The sequence below is a fragment of the Rhinatrema bivittatum genome, chromosome 8 (genome assembly GCF_901001135.1).
Source record: "Rhinatrema bivittatum chromosome 8, aRhiBiv1.1, whole genome shotgun sequence".
NCBI lineage: Eukaryota > Metazoa > Chordata > Amphibia > Gymnophiona > Rhinatrematidae > Rhinatrema > Rhinatrema bivittatum.
In genome coordinates, this window is record NC_042622.1 from 262,225,435 (window position 1) to 262,242,719 (window position 17,285).

The 17,285-nt window shown below is 49.7% G+C and overlaps 1 protein-coding gene across 3 annotated transcripts in view; it reads left to right on the top strand.

The window, feature by feature from the left end:
- Positions 1-420: 420 nt before the first annotated feature.
- Positions 421-17,285, top strand: part of ESRRA (estrogen related receptor alpha) — a 58,903-nt gene continuing 42,038 nt past the window's right edge. For 2 of the 3 annotated variants that reach the window (XM_029614797.1, XM_029614799.1), the window contains exons 1-6: positions 422-577; positions 5,359-5,703; positions 5,920-6,036; positions 7,697-7,822; positions 8,040-8,207; positions 8,295-8,564. In XM_029614797.1, coding sequence (XP_029470657.1) covers positions 5,373-5,703; positions 5,920-6,036; positions 7,697-7,822; positions 8,040-8,207; positions 8,295-8,564 — 1,012 coding nt within the window. In that variant the 5' untranslated portion in view covers positions 422-577; positions 5,359-5,372. Of the gene's footprint in view, positions 578-5,358; positions 5,704-5,919; positions 6,037-7,696; positions 7,823-8,039; positions 8,208-8,294; positions 8,565-8,935; positions 9,193-17,285 lie in introns of those variants that run through there. The other variant, XM_029614798.1, reaches the window with a different exon arrangement.

A 17,285-nucleotide genomic window follows, 5' to 3' on the forward strand; every position in this document is an offset into this window, starting at 1 on the left:
GGGAGATTGCGAGTCCGGAACGCAGGTAGGGTGAAAGGGCAATTACTGGAAAGCACCGACCCGTCTAGTCTCTCCCCCCTCCCAGAGCCCATGGTACCGAAGCTGCAGGCTTTCTCTCCTCCCTTTCCGCCCTATTCTCCTCCCCCCCTCTGCTTACTTCACCACTACCCAGAAAGCCCCAGAGAGGCTGGGCAGGGCGGGGGCGGGGATTGGGGGAAGGCATCGGCCGCCTCTCCTGCCCTGACCCCCCCCCCGCCCCCCCGCCCAGCGAGGGGGCGGGGGAGGGAGCGTGCATACCTGATTAGCCTCTTGCCCCTCCCTGCCAGTGAGGGCCGGGAGTCAGAGCCGCATGCGGAAGGCTTCTTCCCCCCCCCCTCGCTCCGCCCACCCTCGTTAATATTCATGAGAAGCGCCGCCCTCCTCCCATTTGTCAGCTGGAGGATACCGAGTGAGGAAGTGGCTTACAAATGTCCTTTTGTGTGTCCTACAACAGCGATGCAGGGAGCCGCAGCCTGAGGAGCGCCGGCTGAGACCACAGGGAGGAGGGGGCATGCAGCGGAGCCCCCCCAAGTCCCAGGTCGGTGCCCCCCCTCCCTTTCTGGGGTTTTTTGTTTTTTTTTTTAAAACATTTCTTTGCTTGATTGGGTCAGAGAGGGTAAAGATTTTGTCTCCCATGTGCTCCACGGAACACTGGGCTGCAGTGTGAGTGGGAAGGACTGTGGGTTGTTTTTTGTTTTTTTTTTTTGACGTGGGCAATGTTTTCAGGCTTGGGGAGGTTTTATTGCAGAATTCATAATGAAATGATTAGGTTAATGATTTGAAAGGCTATATGCGTGCGTGTATGCACTACTTCTACTTTTCATTTCTATAGCGCCCATGAGACGTGTGCATGAACCTTGCTGGTTTGCAATAAGTCATCGGGGAAGATGGTTTGGGTTTTTTTTTCTGGATTGGGGGTAAGGGGGCGGCTGCCGCAGTCATCTCTCTTTCTCTCTCTTTGCCTGATCCAGGACCCAGATCTCGGGTGGGGTGAGATTTAACCTGGCTCTGGTCGGGGAGGGGCGATCCGTGCCTCTGACTTGTGATGGCTGCCAGAATTTGGACGTGGGTGGGAAAAAAACCCAAACTCCCTCTCCCCCCCCCCCCCCCCGAATACTTCTCATTGATTAACCTGCCCCTCTCCAACCCCCAATCAAGTCTCACCGATATTCCCAGGCCCTGGGAGACCTGCAGGCAGCTGGGAACTGTGCAGTAAGGGGAGGGAGCTGGGTAGTCCTGGCACCCCTTGCCCTCTTAAAGGTCGTAGGGATGGGGAGGAGGAGCAGACTGTGTGTTGGGGAGAGAGCGTGCATCTTTCTGGTGAGTGCAGTTACTTGGGAGGAGCAGTGTCTGCTATAGTCGAGATCGGGTCTGTCCTGGAGTGTGTGTGTGTGTGTGTGTGTGTGTGTGTATATATATATATATATATATATATAGTTTTTTTTAGAAATGAATTGTGTGTGGATGGTTAGGGGGATGCGAACTGGACAAACACAGAAAGGGGGGATGGAAGAGAGAGAGAGAGAGTGTGTGTGTGTGTGTTAGGCAAGAGAAAAAGTGTGATTTAAAAAGAAAGTGTGGTAAGATGGCAAAGAAGTATGTTTGTTTATAATGACAAAGTGAGCATAAGAAGGGAAAGGTGTATGTTGCATGGAGGGAGAAAAGATGCTTGAGGGTATGCAGGGAATGGCAGGGGAGTTGTGTGTGTGTGTGTAAGGCCAAAGTATTGGAAAGGTTATGTTAGGATGGCAGGGAGAGGAATCCTGCCGCTTCTCAATATGCTACCTGGGAAAAGGGGGCCCGGGAGGCAGATTAGGTGTGGGACTTGTAAGAACCAAAGAGGAGAAGGAGGCCTAAAAACACCTCTCAACTGAGGCCAGCACCATAACTTATTGATTTAGATTTTTATATTCAGCTTTTCACACTTTTTTTTCTCAGCACTTCAAAGTGCTTATAATCTACAGCTTGTTCCTGAGGCAGTGGAGGGTAAAGTGACTTGCCCAAGGTCACAAAGAGAGAGAGAGAGAGAGTGGGATTTGAACCCTGGTCTCCTGGTTCACGGCGGCTCTAACCGCCAGGCTACTCCTTTACTTCTGCAGCAGAGCTTAAAACATGCTCGGGACAGATAATGAGTAGAGTGGCAGGAACAGCATTGAAAAGTTGAGGTGGGCATTTATCTGCTTATCTACCCAAAGTGGCAGATGGAAATAACTGGGAGGGGGCCAGTCGGTCCTCATCTGCCACACCTGTCACAGCGAACGGTCAGAAAATGTTATTTCTGTTCAGCAAACTCCATTTTGTTGTGATTTTTGCATTTTAAAATTAACTGCCAACTTTTTAAGTTTTCTTAGTGAGATTACACGAGGGGCCAGGTCGGGGAAAAATTCTCGAGTTCTGAAAATATCCAATTTATTGTACTAAAAAAAAAAAAATACATCAGCTGGCACATAGGCCTCGGTCCACGTGATAGAAGCTGTGGCTTAGACAGTGACACTCTGAGCGCTCAAGCCTAACTATAGCTTGAATCTTACTTAATTTCTATTCGCATCAGATAGGTTTCTGTTTACTGTGGGGATGCAGCGCAACAGAGCCGTGCCACTGGGACAGGAACTCAGTTTCTGGAACTGCTTATGGATGGGGTGAAGGGAGCAGGTTGCTGGGGTGGATTTTATGGGCGGTGGGCAAGTGGAAGAGAGGTCCAGGTTGCAGGTGGGGAATGGGATGCTGGAGCGCGTGCACTGGGTGCAGCGTGACCGTTGCAACTTTCATAGGCATGGTAGATGCAGAAGGGTTTTCCTCCCGAACAGCTTAGTCTCAGTTTACTTAGGGAATAGCCACTGCTATTAATTGCATCAGTAGCACGGGATCTTCTTGGTGTTTGGGTAATTGCCAGGTTCTTGTGGCCTGGTTTTGGCCACTGTTGGAAACAGGATGCTGGGCTTGATGGACCCTTGGTCTGACCCAGCATGGCAAGTTCTTATGTTCTTAAGCAGTGTTGCTGTGGGTCTGTAATTGTGGTGGTCCATGACTTCTTGCTGCCTTGTGACTGCAGTGGGATGAGCTGATGGTTACCCCAATTTCATTTTACAGACATCACCCCCTGCTCTGCAATTAAAATTCCTGAACTTGCCAAGGGCTTGTTCTCTGGAGCTGCAGAAGAGATGCCCCAGCCTTTGTGCTTATGCCTGTTTTTTTTATGACTAATTCTTGTAATAATTTAAATGGTTTTTTTTTAATTCTACTCTGCTCTGGACGGTTCTTTATTAGACCTGGGGAAGCAGTTAATGAGAAATTCTAAATGAATGGGGGCCAGGCTTATTTATTTAAATAGGACTCCAGCCAGCGCACCAGCCCGATCTTTCCTTGGCCAGCCAAAACTGGTCCACAGCCTGAGGGCTCACAGCCTGTAGGTGCCTTCCTAGCTACTCTTTTTGTGTTGGCCAAAACAGGTGCCGGGAACAAGGCAAGACCCACTGCTCAGTGCCTCTGACAGGCCGAGCTATCTTGGGCTGGGTGAGAAGTGCAGGGAAGCTTTGCTCTTCCTATGCATTTGAAGACTTTGTCGTGTGTGTGTGTGTGTGTCATGCGTGTGTGTGTGTGTGTGTGTGTCATGTGTGTGTGTGTGTGGTGATATTCACTGTCTGGTCAGGTGTGGAGGCCCCTCCTTTTTATATAGAGTAGACTCTAACTTCAAACTTTGGGTAAACCCAGAAGGCTCTAGACGGTGACGATGTAATCTCTCCAGGATCTCTGAGGGTTTTCATCCTCTCTACTCTTGGATTAACGGTCCTTATGGCCTCTGCCCCGATGCCCCTTCTCTTCTTATCCTCTCTCGGAGCAGCATCGGTGTCGCACCATGGCCTGTGGGAATGCGGTTTATAGAAAGAAGCCACGTAAAAGCCAGGAGTGGCAGCCTCTTCTCCTCCTTGCCATGGTGGCTGTTTACGCAGAGGGGGGTATCGCCCTCTGGTTTACTTGTTTGTTTGTTTTTTTTTAAATAAGAACCATTTCCCTGCCAGTCATGGTGTCCGCGGTAGATCTTCCTCTTATGCCGTGTGAGACTCCAGGGCAGCGATGGCTTAACTCCAGTCCTCACGTGCCACGAACCAGGCCCAGGTTTCCGGGATATATCCACAAAGATTTTCATGCACTTGCCTGCGTTGTCTGCAAATCCCATCTCATGCGTATTCATTGTGGGTATCCTGAAAACCCGGGCCTGTTCGTGGCACTCCAGGACTGGAGTTAAGCCATCGCTGCTGTAGGAGGATGGATGCCGTGCGGTTTAGTGTAGCAGCAGATGGGACTTTGTTGAGCTCCAAAAAAAAAGAAAAAAACAGCTGCCTGTCTCCTCTCCTGTTCCTGAGGTGGGTGTAGCGCACAGAGGAATGATGCTGTCTGACACCTGACTTTGCTGGCTTGTGCTATGCTGGTTGCCCGGTGGCAGGTCTGCCACGCCGGTATCGCACTCCTGGCTATTGGCAAGGCCATTGTTTGCCTGCCAGCTTTGTCGTCTTGGAGACTACTTTTGCAGTACACGTGGGACGATGCAGGGTCAGAAGCGTTTCCAGCTTCCACGTTTCTGCCCTGTAAAAAGTGGCTCTGGAAACGGCCCTGATAGTATCTGGTGTTCTGCGAGCTGCCCTTTCCCCCAGACCCGAGCCCGCGCTGCTAACCTGCCCTGCTCTGGTAGCACTGAGAGATGCCGAAGGGCTAGGCCTCCTGCGGGGATTTCATAATGCTGAGCTGGAACTGTGTTTTAGGTTACCAGCCTCGTTGGGGGGGAGAGGGAGGGCACACAGAACCTGTGGGGCTTTTGGGAGAGCCGTGTTTTGTTTTTTTTTTTTGGCAGCTGCATCATCCTGCAGTTTTGGGAACCCGTGTCTGTTCCACCGAAGGAGCTAGGTGAGACGCGGAAAGCTGAAGGGCATGGAGTGCCTAGGGAAGGTCCCGTATTCAGAGCACTTCAGTTGCTAACCTCCTTTCAAGGGCGCCAGCTCCCTAACTTATCTACCTCCCAAGGTCAAAAGCCGTAGCTGGCTGTGCTGAAATTTTATCCCAAGAACCCCAGGTCCACATGGGTAGTGCATACTGGAAGCCCTTATGCAGCAAATCTCTCTCTCTCTCTCTCTCCAGCTGTCTTTGTGAGTCCAGTCCTGACCCTGTGTGACCTTGGGGAAGTCCTCTCCCAGTGCTTTGGTCCTAATTCCCAGTGCTGTCATGGACTCCCTGCACCTCGCCTGAGTCTCGGTTCCAATCCCTGGTTGTGGCTGCCGGAGTTTGATATCCCTGTGTCTCTCTCTCCCCCCCCCCCCCCTGCAGGTGTGACTCTCACGATGTCTTCCCGGGACTGCCGGGCGGATTTGTACATTAAGACCGAGCCTGCCAGCCCCGAGAGCATCCAGCAGCACAGCCCGAGCGCCTCCTCGGACACCAGCGGGAGCGGGCCGGGCCATGAGCTGGACTCGCAGCTGCTTCACATCCCCGCCGGCACGCCCCACCGGCGCTGCGATGAGGACCAGGGCGACGCCCAGTGCAGGGGCAAGTACATGCTGAGCTCCATGCCCAAACGCCTGTGCCTGGTGTGCGGGGACATTGCCTCGGGATACCACTACGGGGTGGCTTCTTGCGAGGCCTGCAAAGCCTTCTTCAAACGCACAATACAAGGTAAGAGGACTCTCCGCTGCCATCTCTCTCTCTCTGCCTGTGCTGGTCTTTCTGTCCTCTGCGCGTCTCCGTCTCTTCTCTCTTATTCTGGCCACAGCCCTTTGTGCTCTTCCTAACCACAGTGCATTCCTCCTGCCGTCCCTGGTCTTCCTGTCCCGTCTCCTCTGAACTGATGAGCCCCTCTTCACCTCATCCCTCCCTGTTTCTCTGCTGCAGGCAGTATCGAGTACAGTTGCCCGGCTACCAACGAGTGCGAAATCACGAAACGTCGCAGGAAAGCCTGCCAGGCCTGCCGCTTCACCAAGTGCCTGAAAGTGGGTATGCTGAAGGAAGGTAAGACATATGGGCGGGGGCTGGAGCCAACTCCCCACCCCCAACCCGCTCCTACAGTCACCCGCTGCGTTGAGGAGAGATTCCTAGCATGGGAATGATGGCAGAGGTAACGTCAGGAAGCGCTGACCCAAGCTGCTCCCCCCCCCCCCCCCCCCCACCCCACAAGTGCAGGAACTATCAGAGCGTGTTATTTCTGTAGAGCAAATCATATTTTGTCATGATTTTAAAATTAAAACATTAGCGTTTTTGGTTGGTTTTTTTTTTTTTTTTAGTGAGGCCACAAGAGAGGAGAGAGAGAGAGAGCTAGGTCAAAAAGTTGCTCTCAAGTTTTGAAAATATCAAATTCGTTGCAGTAAAAAAATATACATCGGGTTACATATAGGCCTCAGTCCACATGACGTGAGCTGTGAGTGCCACAAACTGGCTCCTGACAGCAAAAGCCGTGGCTTAGACAGAGGCTGTGATGGCCATGGCATGAACTGGGGTTTAGATGCACATTATGAGCACTCAGCCTAACTTGAACTTGAGGCTTTTTTTTTTTTTTACTCCAATAAATCTGATATCTTCCAAGCATGCATTAATGAATTATCAAACACTATGTATCAAGTCAAACAGTTGGGATGGATGTAACATGCACAGAGATGCAAACACATGCCTATAGCGAGGCACATGCATAGATGCATTTTATGTTTTACTTCTGTAATCTGCGGTGAATATATATCCCAGATGATTATAGAGAAGTACTCAGGGTTGCTGACAGAGGTAGGGGGAGAGTCACGCTTGTCTTGGAGAGAAAACATATTCAGAGAGACATGCACTGGAGTAAATGGACTTTCTATGGGTGTCCAGACTTCAAGTGTGCTTCAGTTTTCTCTGTTAAATAATCAAACCACTGTATTCATCCCACCCAGTCTGCTTTCACACTGCTGGGATGTTCCATGTATAACATTAGTTATGCTTCATGCTGCTGCTGCTCCCCACATCCTCGGAGAGGACAGAGGGAACTATCAAGGCGGAGACGGTGGCAGTAAGCAGAGGGGAAGATACCACAGAGAGAACCAAAGCTGTCGCCCCCCAACCCCCTTCAATATTTGAATGCTCATGCTAGCACTACATTTACCAGGCGGATTCTGCTTACCAGCCAGATGGGTGGCTCAGGAACATAAGAAAATGCCATACTGAGTCAGACCAAGGGTCCATCAAGCCCAGCATCCTGTTTCCAACAGTGGCCAATCCAGGCCACAAGAACCTGGCAAGTACCCAAAAACCAAGTCCATTCCATGTAACCATTGCTAATGGCAGTGGCTATTCTCTAAGTGAACTTAATAGCAGGTAATGGACTTCTCCTCCAAGAACTTATCCAATCCTTTTTTGAACCCAACTACACTAACTGCACTAACCACATCCTCTGGCAACAAATTCCAGAGTTTAATTGTGCGTTGAGTAACAGCTTGCAGTGCAGGGATAGCTGATTTTGGTGGGATGGGATTGGAATTGATGGGGGACAGGATCAGGCTTCCACAAATGGGGGTAGGGTGCATGGCTTGCAGCGCAGGGATAGCAGATTTGGCAGGGTGGAATTAGACTTTTGGGTTTTTGCTTCTGAACTTGGTATTTGTGCCTAAAACATAGGTCTGGGGGGGGGGGTCTCTTTGTGCAGGTGTTCGACTGGACAGAGTACGAGGAGGCCGGCAGAAATACAAGAGGCGGCCTGAGATGGATGGTCTGCAGTATCAGAGCCCGTTCCAACACACACAGCTAGGCATTCCCAGTGCCAAGACACCAGGTATCGGCGCCTTAACGCCCAGCTAGACACCTGTAGTGCCAGCTCTGGTAACGGCTTGTGCCAAGGACCTTAGGCAAATTCGGCCCACAGATAACCATCTGTGCCTGGTGTCTTAATAGTGCAGTACCTGTTCCTATAACCATGCGCGTGGTCAGGCATCCCATAAAATGCAAGAAGTCATGGGCTTTGTTTTATTGGCTTTCTCCCTGCCTTTCAGCTACTATAAACACGATTGTGTCACACCTGTTGGTGGCAGAACCTGAGAAGCTGTACGCCATGCCTGACCCAACGGTACCGGACAGTTATCTGAAAGCAATGACAACGCTGTGTGATCTTGCGGACCGTGAGATTGTGGTCATCATCAGTTGGGCCAAAAATATCCCAGGTAATGGACGGACGGACGGACAGGCCCACCTCGTGCTGTTGCTCCCAAATGTTTGCTCACACTTCGGTCTCTCTCTCTCCCTCCCAGGCTTCTCCTCCCTCTCGCTGTCGGATCAGATGAGCGTCCTGCAGAGCGTCTGGATGGAGATCCTGATCCTGGGGGTGGCGTACCGCTCGCTGCCCTTCGAGGATGAGATCGTTTATGCCGACGACTACGTGATGGATGAGGACTTCTCGCGCACGGCGGGCATGCTGGATCTGAACGGCTCGGTGCTGCAGTTGGTGCGCAAGTACAAGGCCATGAGCCTGGAGAAGGAGGAGTATGTCCTGCTGAAAGCCCTCACGCTTGCTAACTCTGGTAAGAAAATAACAGCTCTGTAACGGGGAGGGCGGCTAGAGAGAATCCCCGTGAGTTGGCGTGGTGGGGGGGGACGTTCAAGGCCATCACGGATATGTATGTTGTAACGTTTGCTTCCCCTTCACCCTAACCTACATAATTTCTGTTCCTTCTTAATTGGTGGCTGTGATGAAACGGGGGCTTTGCATGCACTGATTTATTTTTTGCTCTGTGACTGTTTTTCCCCCAGAGAGCTTATTCCTCTGTGCTGGCCTGCAGGTGTTGTTTGGACCCTGCACTGTAGCTCAAACAGGCCTGGGAGTACAGTGGGAGCAGATCTCTGTGCTGAGGCCCTGTTCATCTTATGTGAACTGCCTTTTTTTTTTTCTCAGTGGACAAGCACCACAATACAGCCGTACAAGTCATCTGGCACCAAGTTTGGGTGAAAGTTTCTCATAGAGTCCAGAAACTTTTGAGCTCTGAGCATATACTGGATTTCCCACATAGGTATCATCATCAACACATAATCTATCCTGTTCATACCCAGATCAGTCCAGACTCCTGGCTTTTGCCTCCCTGCCAGCAGATGGAGACAGAGGGGAAAAAAGTTTCACTGACGCTGCATATAACCTAATGCGCCAATGCAGTGGCTCTATAAGTTGGTAGAGGTGTAATACCTGCAACCCGGAGGAGAAGGAACTGGACCACCAGCTAAGAGCGAGCCAATGCAAGGGTCTCCAATCCCCTGCTTCTTGTCCTCAAACCAGGGAGGATGGACCTACCAGAGCCTAACAACTCCCTGGGAGGTATCCTGAAGTCTATTTTTCCTCTTTAAAAAAAAAAAAAAAAAGCATTGTTGGTTCTGAGCGAGAGGTTGGGTTTCCTTCTGTGTGGGCAGTCGTGTCTTTGTTGGTGCTGTTCGGAGATCCTGGGGAACAGATGGTAAGCATTGCCACGCGGTTCCTCTCTGCACGCAGCTCCCGGAGACATGTGGCACTCGGGCCTCTCTGGCCTGTGCACAGCTCCTACCTGAGCGGGAGTTATGGCGCATGACAAGTGCTGCAGATCACATGGAGAGTTGGGGGCGCAACTCTCCAGAACGGGCCTGTGTTCCCGATGCGTCTCCGGAGTGGAAGGCAGTTCGGGGGGGGGGGGGGGGGGGTAAGCACTACAGCAGCTGCATACAAGACAGCTCCGAGGATATCAGGGATTGCTGTGGATGTTTCCCCATTAGCGCAGGAATGGTGCCCATTTTGGGGGAAGTAGCAGCAGAGGTTTCTGCAGAAGTAGGAGATTCCCACACCTTGATGACAAGCTGTGCACATCTCCAGGGAGAAGCAGGGAGCCTCTTGAGTTGGAGAAGGACCAGCTGGGGGAAGATTCAGATGATTCCGCTGCCTCTTCTTCGGATTTTATCTTGCTTTTGCATAAGGCTTGTTTTACAGGAAAGCAGGTTGTAAGAGATCTCATTCCCCAATATCGCCTTAAGGGTGATTCTTGTCCAATAAAAAAGTCTAAGGTTTCCGGAAAGAGGAGTTTGGATAGTATATGGAGGATTCCGGGAATGTTGACTCTCCTGGATAATTCCAGGGAGGCCTTTGTTGGCTCTGAAGCTTCAGAGGTTCACTGGATAGCTCTCCTGGAGCAGGGTCAGATGATGGTCCAGAGGATGACCTTAAGGTAGTATGTCTTCTTTTTTTTTTTTCCACCGTAAGGAGGAACTGTGGTCCTTGATTCCGCATGTTCTTAAGGAACTGAGTATCGAGATTCCACAGGATAAGTCTGATCAGGAAGGAGCGGACCCTGTTATGTTCTGTTTGAGAGGTCTGGGAAAGGTTTTTCCTTTGCACCAGTTGGTGAGGAAATGGTGTTCAGGGAGTGGGTCACTCCTGAGACCAGCCTGAAGGCTGGTAGAGTTATGGCTAAATTATACCTGTTGCCCGAAGAAAAACTCAAGCTTTTGACTCATTCAAAGGTGGATGCTTCGGTGTTGGTGGTGACCAAGAAGACCAGTATTCCAGTGCCTGGTTCAGCCAAGCTGAAAGATGTTCAGGCTCGGAAATTGGAAGTCCAACTCAAGAGAATTTTTGAGGTTTTGGCTTTAGGCATATACACTGCGCTTTGCAGTAGCTTTATGCAAAGAGCTTGTTTGCGTTGGGTCCAATGCAAAGGAGCCTACCTCTTGCTTCTGCAAAGAAGCAGGTAGAGAGGTTGGAGGCAGCGGTGGCATATGTAGTGCATACCCTGTATGACCTAATCAAACATCTTCCAGAATTATGATGTCAGCAGTGTCGGCCAGGCTTTGGCTGAGAAACTGGTTGGCTGATGTATGGCCCAAGTCACATGAGCTCTCCAGTTCCAGGGCTAATTCCTGTTCGAGAGGACTTGGAGCAACTAGTAAGGCATCTCTGAGTCCAAAGGGCATAAGTTACTGGAGGACAGGCCAAAGGGTGGAAGAAGATCCTTTCCTACCTGTTACTGTTTTGGAATAATAGGAGATTTCACCAAAATAAGGCCTCTTTGGGACCCCAAAGACAGTTCGGGGAAGAGCACAGTCTTGGGGACAGTCCTTTCGTGTTGGACGGAAGCCAACCCAGGACAACCCTGGGCAGGGAACCGGAGGATCCAAGTTACAATGATGTGAGGCTGGACCACTCTTCCATTCCAGCTGTTGAGGGTCGTTTAGACTTTTATTTCTTTTTCTTTTTTTTTTTTTTTTTTTTGAGGAGTGGATCAAAATTACAACAAACTAGTGGATTCTAAATGTGATAAGAGATGGCTACGTGTTACAATTTGCCCTCATCCGCCTCAAGAGGCCTACATAATCTTCCCATGTGCCCCACATGCCAAGAAGGTGGCAGTTCAAGGGACCATGGGCCGCTCGCAGCATTTGGGGGCTGTAGTTCCTGTTCCTCCAGAGGAACAGACAACCGGAAGGTATTCCATTTATTTCATGGTACCAGAGAAGGAGGGAACCTTCAGACTGATTTTTGGATTTAAAAAAGGTAAATGCGGCCCTCAAGATACCCTGGTTTCAGATGGAGACTCTGCACTCTGTCATTGCGGCAGTATGCAAAGGAGAGTTCCTGGCATATCTACGTAAAGCCATCAGACCGGAACACTGGTGATTTCTCATTCATGATTTTGGGGAGGAGGCATTTTCAGTTTTTTTTTGCCTTTCCTTTCAGGTTGGCGACTGCTCCTCGTACTTTCACAATGGTAAGGGGAAAGTACGAGGAGGTAGTGGTGGCAGCAGCTCTCAGAAGGGAAGGAATACTGGTACATCCATATCTGGAAGACTGGCTTATTCGAACAAAGTTGGCAGTTGGTGCAGCAGGTCCTTGAGAGGTTGAGTTCTCTGGGCTGGGTGATGAATTTGGCAAAAAGCCAACTCACACCGTCTCAATCCCTGGAGTACCTGGGGGCTTTTGTTCCCACTCAAGTGGGAAAGGTGTTCCTCACGGAGGACTGGATGCTGAAACTTCAGTCTCAGATTCGTTACATTTTTGGGACTTTCAGTACCCAAAGTCTGGGGCTATTTACAGGCCCTGTGTTCTATGGCATCCACACTGGAACTGGTTCCTTGGGCGTTTGCTCATATATGACCTCTTCAGAGGTCTCTTCTCTCCTGTTGGAATCCATTGTCTGAGGAGTTTCATCTTCCACTTATGGGGGGGATGCAAGGTCCAGTCTTTTTGTGGTGTTTTGGGCAGGCCAATCTGAGTCACGGAGTACAGCTAGAAATCCCGAATTGGGTGATAGTGATCACAGATGCTAGTCTCACCAGTTAGTGGTGTGCCAAGGTCAGTCGGCGCAAGACCAATGGTTGAAGGAGGTGGCGGCATTGTGGTCTATTAATCTGTTAAAGATGGGGGTGGTACGTTTCGCAATGCTTGCCTTTCTGCCGCAGTCAGCTGGTATGGGTTTTGTCGGACAATGCAACAGTGGCTTATATCAACAGGCACGAAGGAACCAAAGAGTTGGGCAGTGGCTCAGGAGCCTAGGGGTCTGTTTGCTGGGCAGAACAGCATCCGTCATTCCTGGTGGCGTCTCACATTGCAGGGGTAGACAACATCCAGATGGATTTTTCTCAGTCGAAGGCGGCTAGACCCTGGAGAATGGGAGCTATCTGAAAAAGCAATACATCTCATTTGGATCAGATGGAGAATGCCCTACATTGACTTAATGTTGTCATAGCAGAATGCCAAGGCAGCACGTTTTTACACTTGCAGGTGAGAACAAGGGGCAAAAGGCATCTATGCTCTAGTACTTATGTGGCCTCCAGGAATTCTGCTTTATATGATCCTCTATGACTGCTAGTGGGTAAGGTGCTGGGGTGGGTAATTTTGGTGGCCTCTGAGTGGCTGCATCCTCCTTGTTTGCAGATTTGGTCAATGTGCCAGTGGATGGGCCTCTAAGGTTTGGTGACCTATCGAGGCTTCTTCACCAGGGTCCAACATTTTTGGATCAAGCGACTCACTTCTGTCTCACGGCCTGGCTTTTGAGACGAAACATCTGAGATGGAAGAGTTATTCCAAGGAAGTTATCTTCACCTTATTACAGGCTAGACGACCATCCATATCCTTGGCCTACGTTAAGATTTGGAGGGTTTTTGAGTTCTGATATACCGGGCAAGTAGTATGGTCAATTCATGCTTCAGTTTCACATATTTTAGCCTTTCTACAAGAGGGGTTGGGTAAAAAGACTAGCCTCTTGACTCCCTTTGATTGCAGGTGGCAGCATTAGGCTGTCTTCGGGGTAAAGTGCAGGGTATAGCCCTGGCAGTGCACCTGGATGTAATTTGCTTTCTTCCGGGGGGGGGGGGGGGGGGGATATTTGCATCCTCTGGTGCGGTGGACATGCCCTTCTTGGAATCTTAATTTTGTTTCTGACAGGCATATGTGAAGCTCCATTTGAACTGCTGGATAGGGTGACTATAAAGGATTTAACTCCGACGGTGGTCTTTCTGGTGGCAATCTGTTCGGCCAGGAGGATTTCCGAGCTGCAGATGTCATGTAGAAATCCTTTTCTACAGATTTATTTTATTTAAAATATTTATTAGCTGCCTATCTACAGTTCTAAGTGGTGTACAAATTTAACATCCATAATTATAATACATAAAACAAAGGTGTTATTGACATAAAACAGACATAACATTTCCCTACTTCAAGAATTGTTGGCCAACAAATGTTCAAATCTATAAAAATAGCATAAGTCAAGAATTATCAGCAACATCATTGTCAAGTCAACACGTTCTATACTTTTTCACATATTGAAGGCTGCCATTTTTCCAAAAGTTTAAAACAAGTTTCTGCCTTCAGACACCCTGGCAATGAATTCCAAATAAGAGAAAAAAAAAAAGTGCGAAGCTTGCTGGGCAGACTGAATGGGCCGTTTGGTCTTCTTCTGCCATCATTTCTATGTTTCTATGGTCTCAGCGCTTACCGGCTGAGTACAGAGAGTCTCCGGTTGCGGGGTGAGAGGGCTTAGGCCTTCACTGCCACACTCGTCATCTGCACCCATTGCCTTTCAGCTGCTTCAGCAGCAAAGGCCACGCTGGGAGCCGGCTACCGGACCAAGGCACACCTCTGAGGGATCTCGGAAATCACCTCAGGAATTCTGAACTGGGGGAGGGAGCAGGGCTCCATCTTCTTTTCAGTTTGAAGGTAAAATTTCTTGTTGAATTAGTACTGCAATCTCACTAAACACCAACACCTGGTGGAGTAGCGTCCACATCTGCTAGGAGAAGGAGAGATACTGAATGCCTGATGTCACTGCAGGGGTCTATCTAGAGTTACGTCAGCTTTGAAACCTGACTCAAGTCTCCATCTGCTAGCAGGGGAACACATAACCCATTGGTCCTGAGTCCATCTGGCTACACTCTAGGAAACATCCAGTTTCCGACTTACTTTTTCTGACTAAGATATTAGAGAAAGTTTTCCTAAACAATTGCAAGATTTTATGGACAAATGTGACAGTCTAGATTTACAGCAGTACGGGTTTAGGCCAGGCCACAGTACTGAGACTTTATTACTATCGCTATGTTATGTATTCAGATGAGGATTTGATTCTGGCACCAAATTTTTGTTGGTGCTGCTTGATCTGTCACCAGCTTTTGACACTATAGATCATAATATTTTGCTAAGACATTTACAAGAAATTGGGATTGATGACTTGGTTCTTAAATGGGTTTCTCTCCTTTCTGATGGATAGGAGCGAGAGAGAAAATCTGTGTTTTCCATATTGATCACCAGCTTATTTTTAGTTTGCCGAGTTTACAAGCTTGGCTAACATGAAGCAACCTTCTGTATCACACCAAGATAAGATCCTCTAATCAGAATGTAGAATTGGATGTCATCTGCATAAATTCTATAACAGACATCCAATTCAGCAAACATGTGACAAATCGGCTTTAGATAGATGTTGTTGAATAAAAGAGCTGAAAGAGCGGATCCCTGAGGCATTCCAGACAGAACCTTAAATAGCCTAGATTTCTTACTGCTTACTTGAACCCGATAGCTCCTATCCTCCAGGCCTAGAACCATACCGGACCATACTTCGATTTTTCCACAGAAATGAATTACCGGCTCTAGTCTCCCAAACCCTGAAGACTCAGGTTCTGTGCCCAGAACTCCCAATGTCAGAACCAAAGAACCCCATCCTGGTGAGCCTACAGAAAGCTTCTTGCTATTTCCCGATGCTGGAAGCCATCCAGGAGTTGGTTGACCTGGAATGGGATGCCCTGGAGGCAAGTTTTTAAAGGAGGTTGGGCCTTGGAGGCCTTGTACCTTCTGGACCCAGCAGTCAGGGAATGCCTGCGTTTCCCGAAATTGGGTGTCCTGGTCTGCGCCTTCTCAAAGCGAACAAGTATCCCTTTAGAGGGAGGAGCGGCCTTGAAGAATGCTCACAATAGGCGGTTGGAATCCATCCTTAAGCAAGCCTTTGACACGACAGCAATGACACTGCAAATCGCTTCCTGTTGTGCTCCAGTGGCTTGCTCGTGTCTGCTCCTCTCGAGAGAAGCAGATCTCTCAGGGGCGCCCGAGGAAGAGGCGATCAAATCCACTGCAGTCTTCCTGGCAGATGCATGCTTGGACCTGGTGTGTACCTCTGCCAGAAGAGAGTAGCCTCTGTGGAGGTGGTTGGAAGGCAACTATGACTGCGAAATTGGTTAGCAGATGCAACTTCAAAGGCGAACCTCACAAAGATGCCTTTTAAGGGATCCCTTCTATTCTGAAGCGAACTGGAGAAATTTGCCAGTACGTGGGGTGAATCTCCAGTGCCCCGGCTACCGGAAATAAGAAAGAGGTCACAGCGCCCCTCACCATGAGGGCTCCTGGCCCTACAGAAACTCGTCATCTCTGCCCTCAGGAAGGTCTCAGTCCTTTTGGAACTGACAACCGAAAAGAGGAACAGGTTCGGGCTCAGGTTCGACCCGAACTCCCCAATGAAGTTGGGCTGATCCATCCCTGGGATGAAGAGATAAGGGACCGACTATCCCTCTTCTATCAGCAGTAGGTCTAGATCACATCAGACAAATGGGTGCTGGATATCATACGAGAAGGTTATGCTCTAGAATTTTGCAGTATTCCTCGGGACAAGTTCATGTCACCTTGCCACTCCCAGCACAAGAAACTGGCAGTGGAATCCACACTGATAAGGCTCCTCAGTCTGAGGGCTATAACTCTAGTACCTACACCACATGTAAACATGGGGTGTTATTTCATCGAATCTAAGAAAGAGGGTTCTTTCCGACCCATCCTGGATCTCAAGAGCGTCAACCATTACCTATGGATAGTCCACTTCCACATGGAAACTCTTCGCTCCATCATAATGGCAGTGCAACCAGGAGAGTTCTTGATCCTTCTGGACCTCTCGGAGGCCTACCTTCATATTCCAATCCATCAAGACCACCAGCGTTTTCTGCACTTTGTGGTACTGGGCCGCCATTACCAGTTCCGGGCATTGCCCTTCAGCCTGGCAACTACCTCCAAAACATTCACCAAAGTTATGGTGGACGTGGCGGCGGCACTGAGGAAAGAAGGGATCCTGGTGCACCCTTACTTGGATGACTGGCTAATCAGGGCAAAGACATTGGAAGAGAGCCTCCACATGACCAGCAGGGTCAGCTCTCTCGTACAGGAACTTAGTTGGGTTGTGAACATGGACAAGAGCAGCCTTAAAGTATCTGGGGGCCCAATTAGACACCAAGCAGGGCAAGGTCTTCCTCCTTCCCTCCCTCCCTCGAGGAGAAGGAAATTGATGGACCAAGTATGTCAATTTACTAACACAATGCACCCCAGGGTGTGGGACTATCTCCAGGTCCTCTGCCTCATGGCATCTACCCTGGAAGTTGTGTTGTGGGCGAGGGCACACATGCGGCCTTTCCAATACTCCTTACTGTCATGCTGGAACCCACTGTCTCAAGACTACTCAATTCCCTCCACCTGCCGATGGAAGTATGCTTTTGGCTCCAGTGGTGGCTACAGGAAGTTCATCTAAGCAAGGGTGTAATCCTCTCTCCTCCAGGCTGGATCGTCCTCACAATAGACGCAAGCCTCTGGGGGCGGGGAGTTCGCTGTCAGGAACTGACAACCCAGGGACGATGGACCGAGGAAGAGGCGAACTAGAACATAAACCGCCTGGAAACGCGGGCGGTCAGATTAGCATGCCTGCAGTTCAGCCACAGGCTCCAGGGGCAAGCAATCCAGTGATGTCTGACAACCCAACAACTGTAGCCTA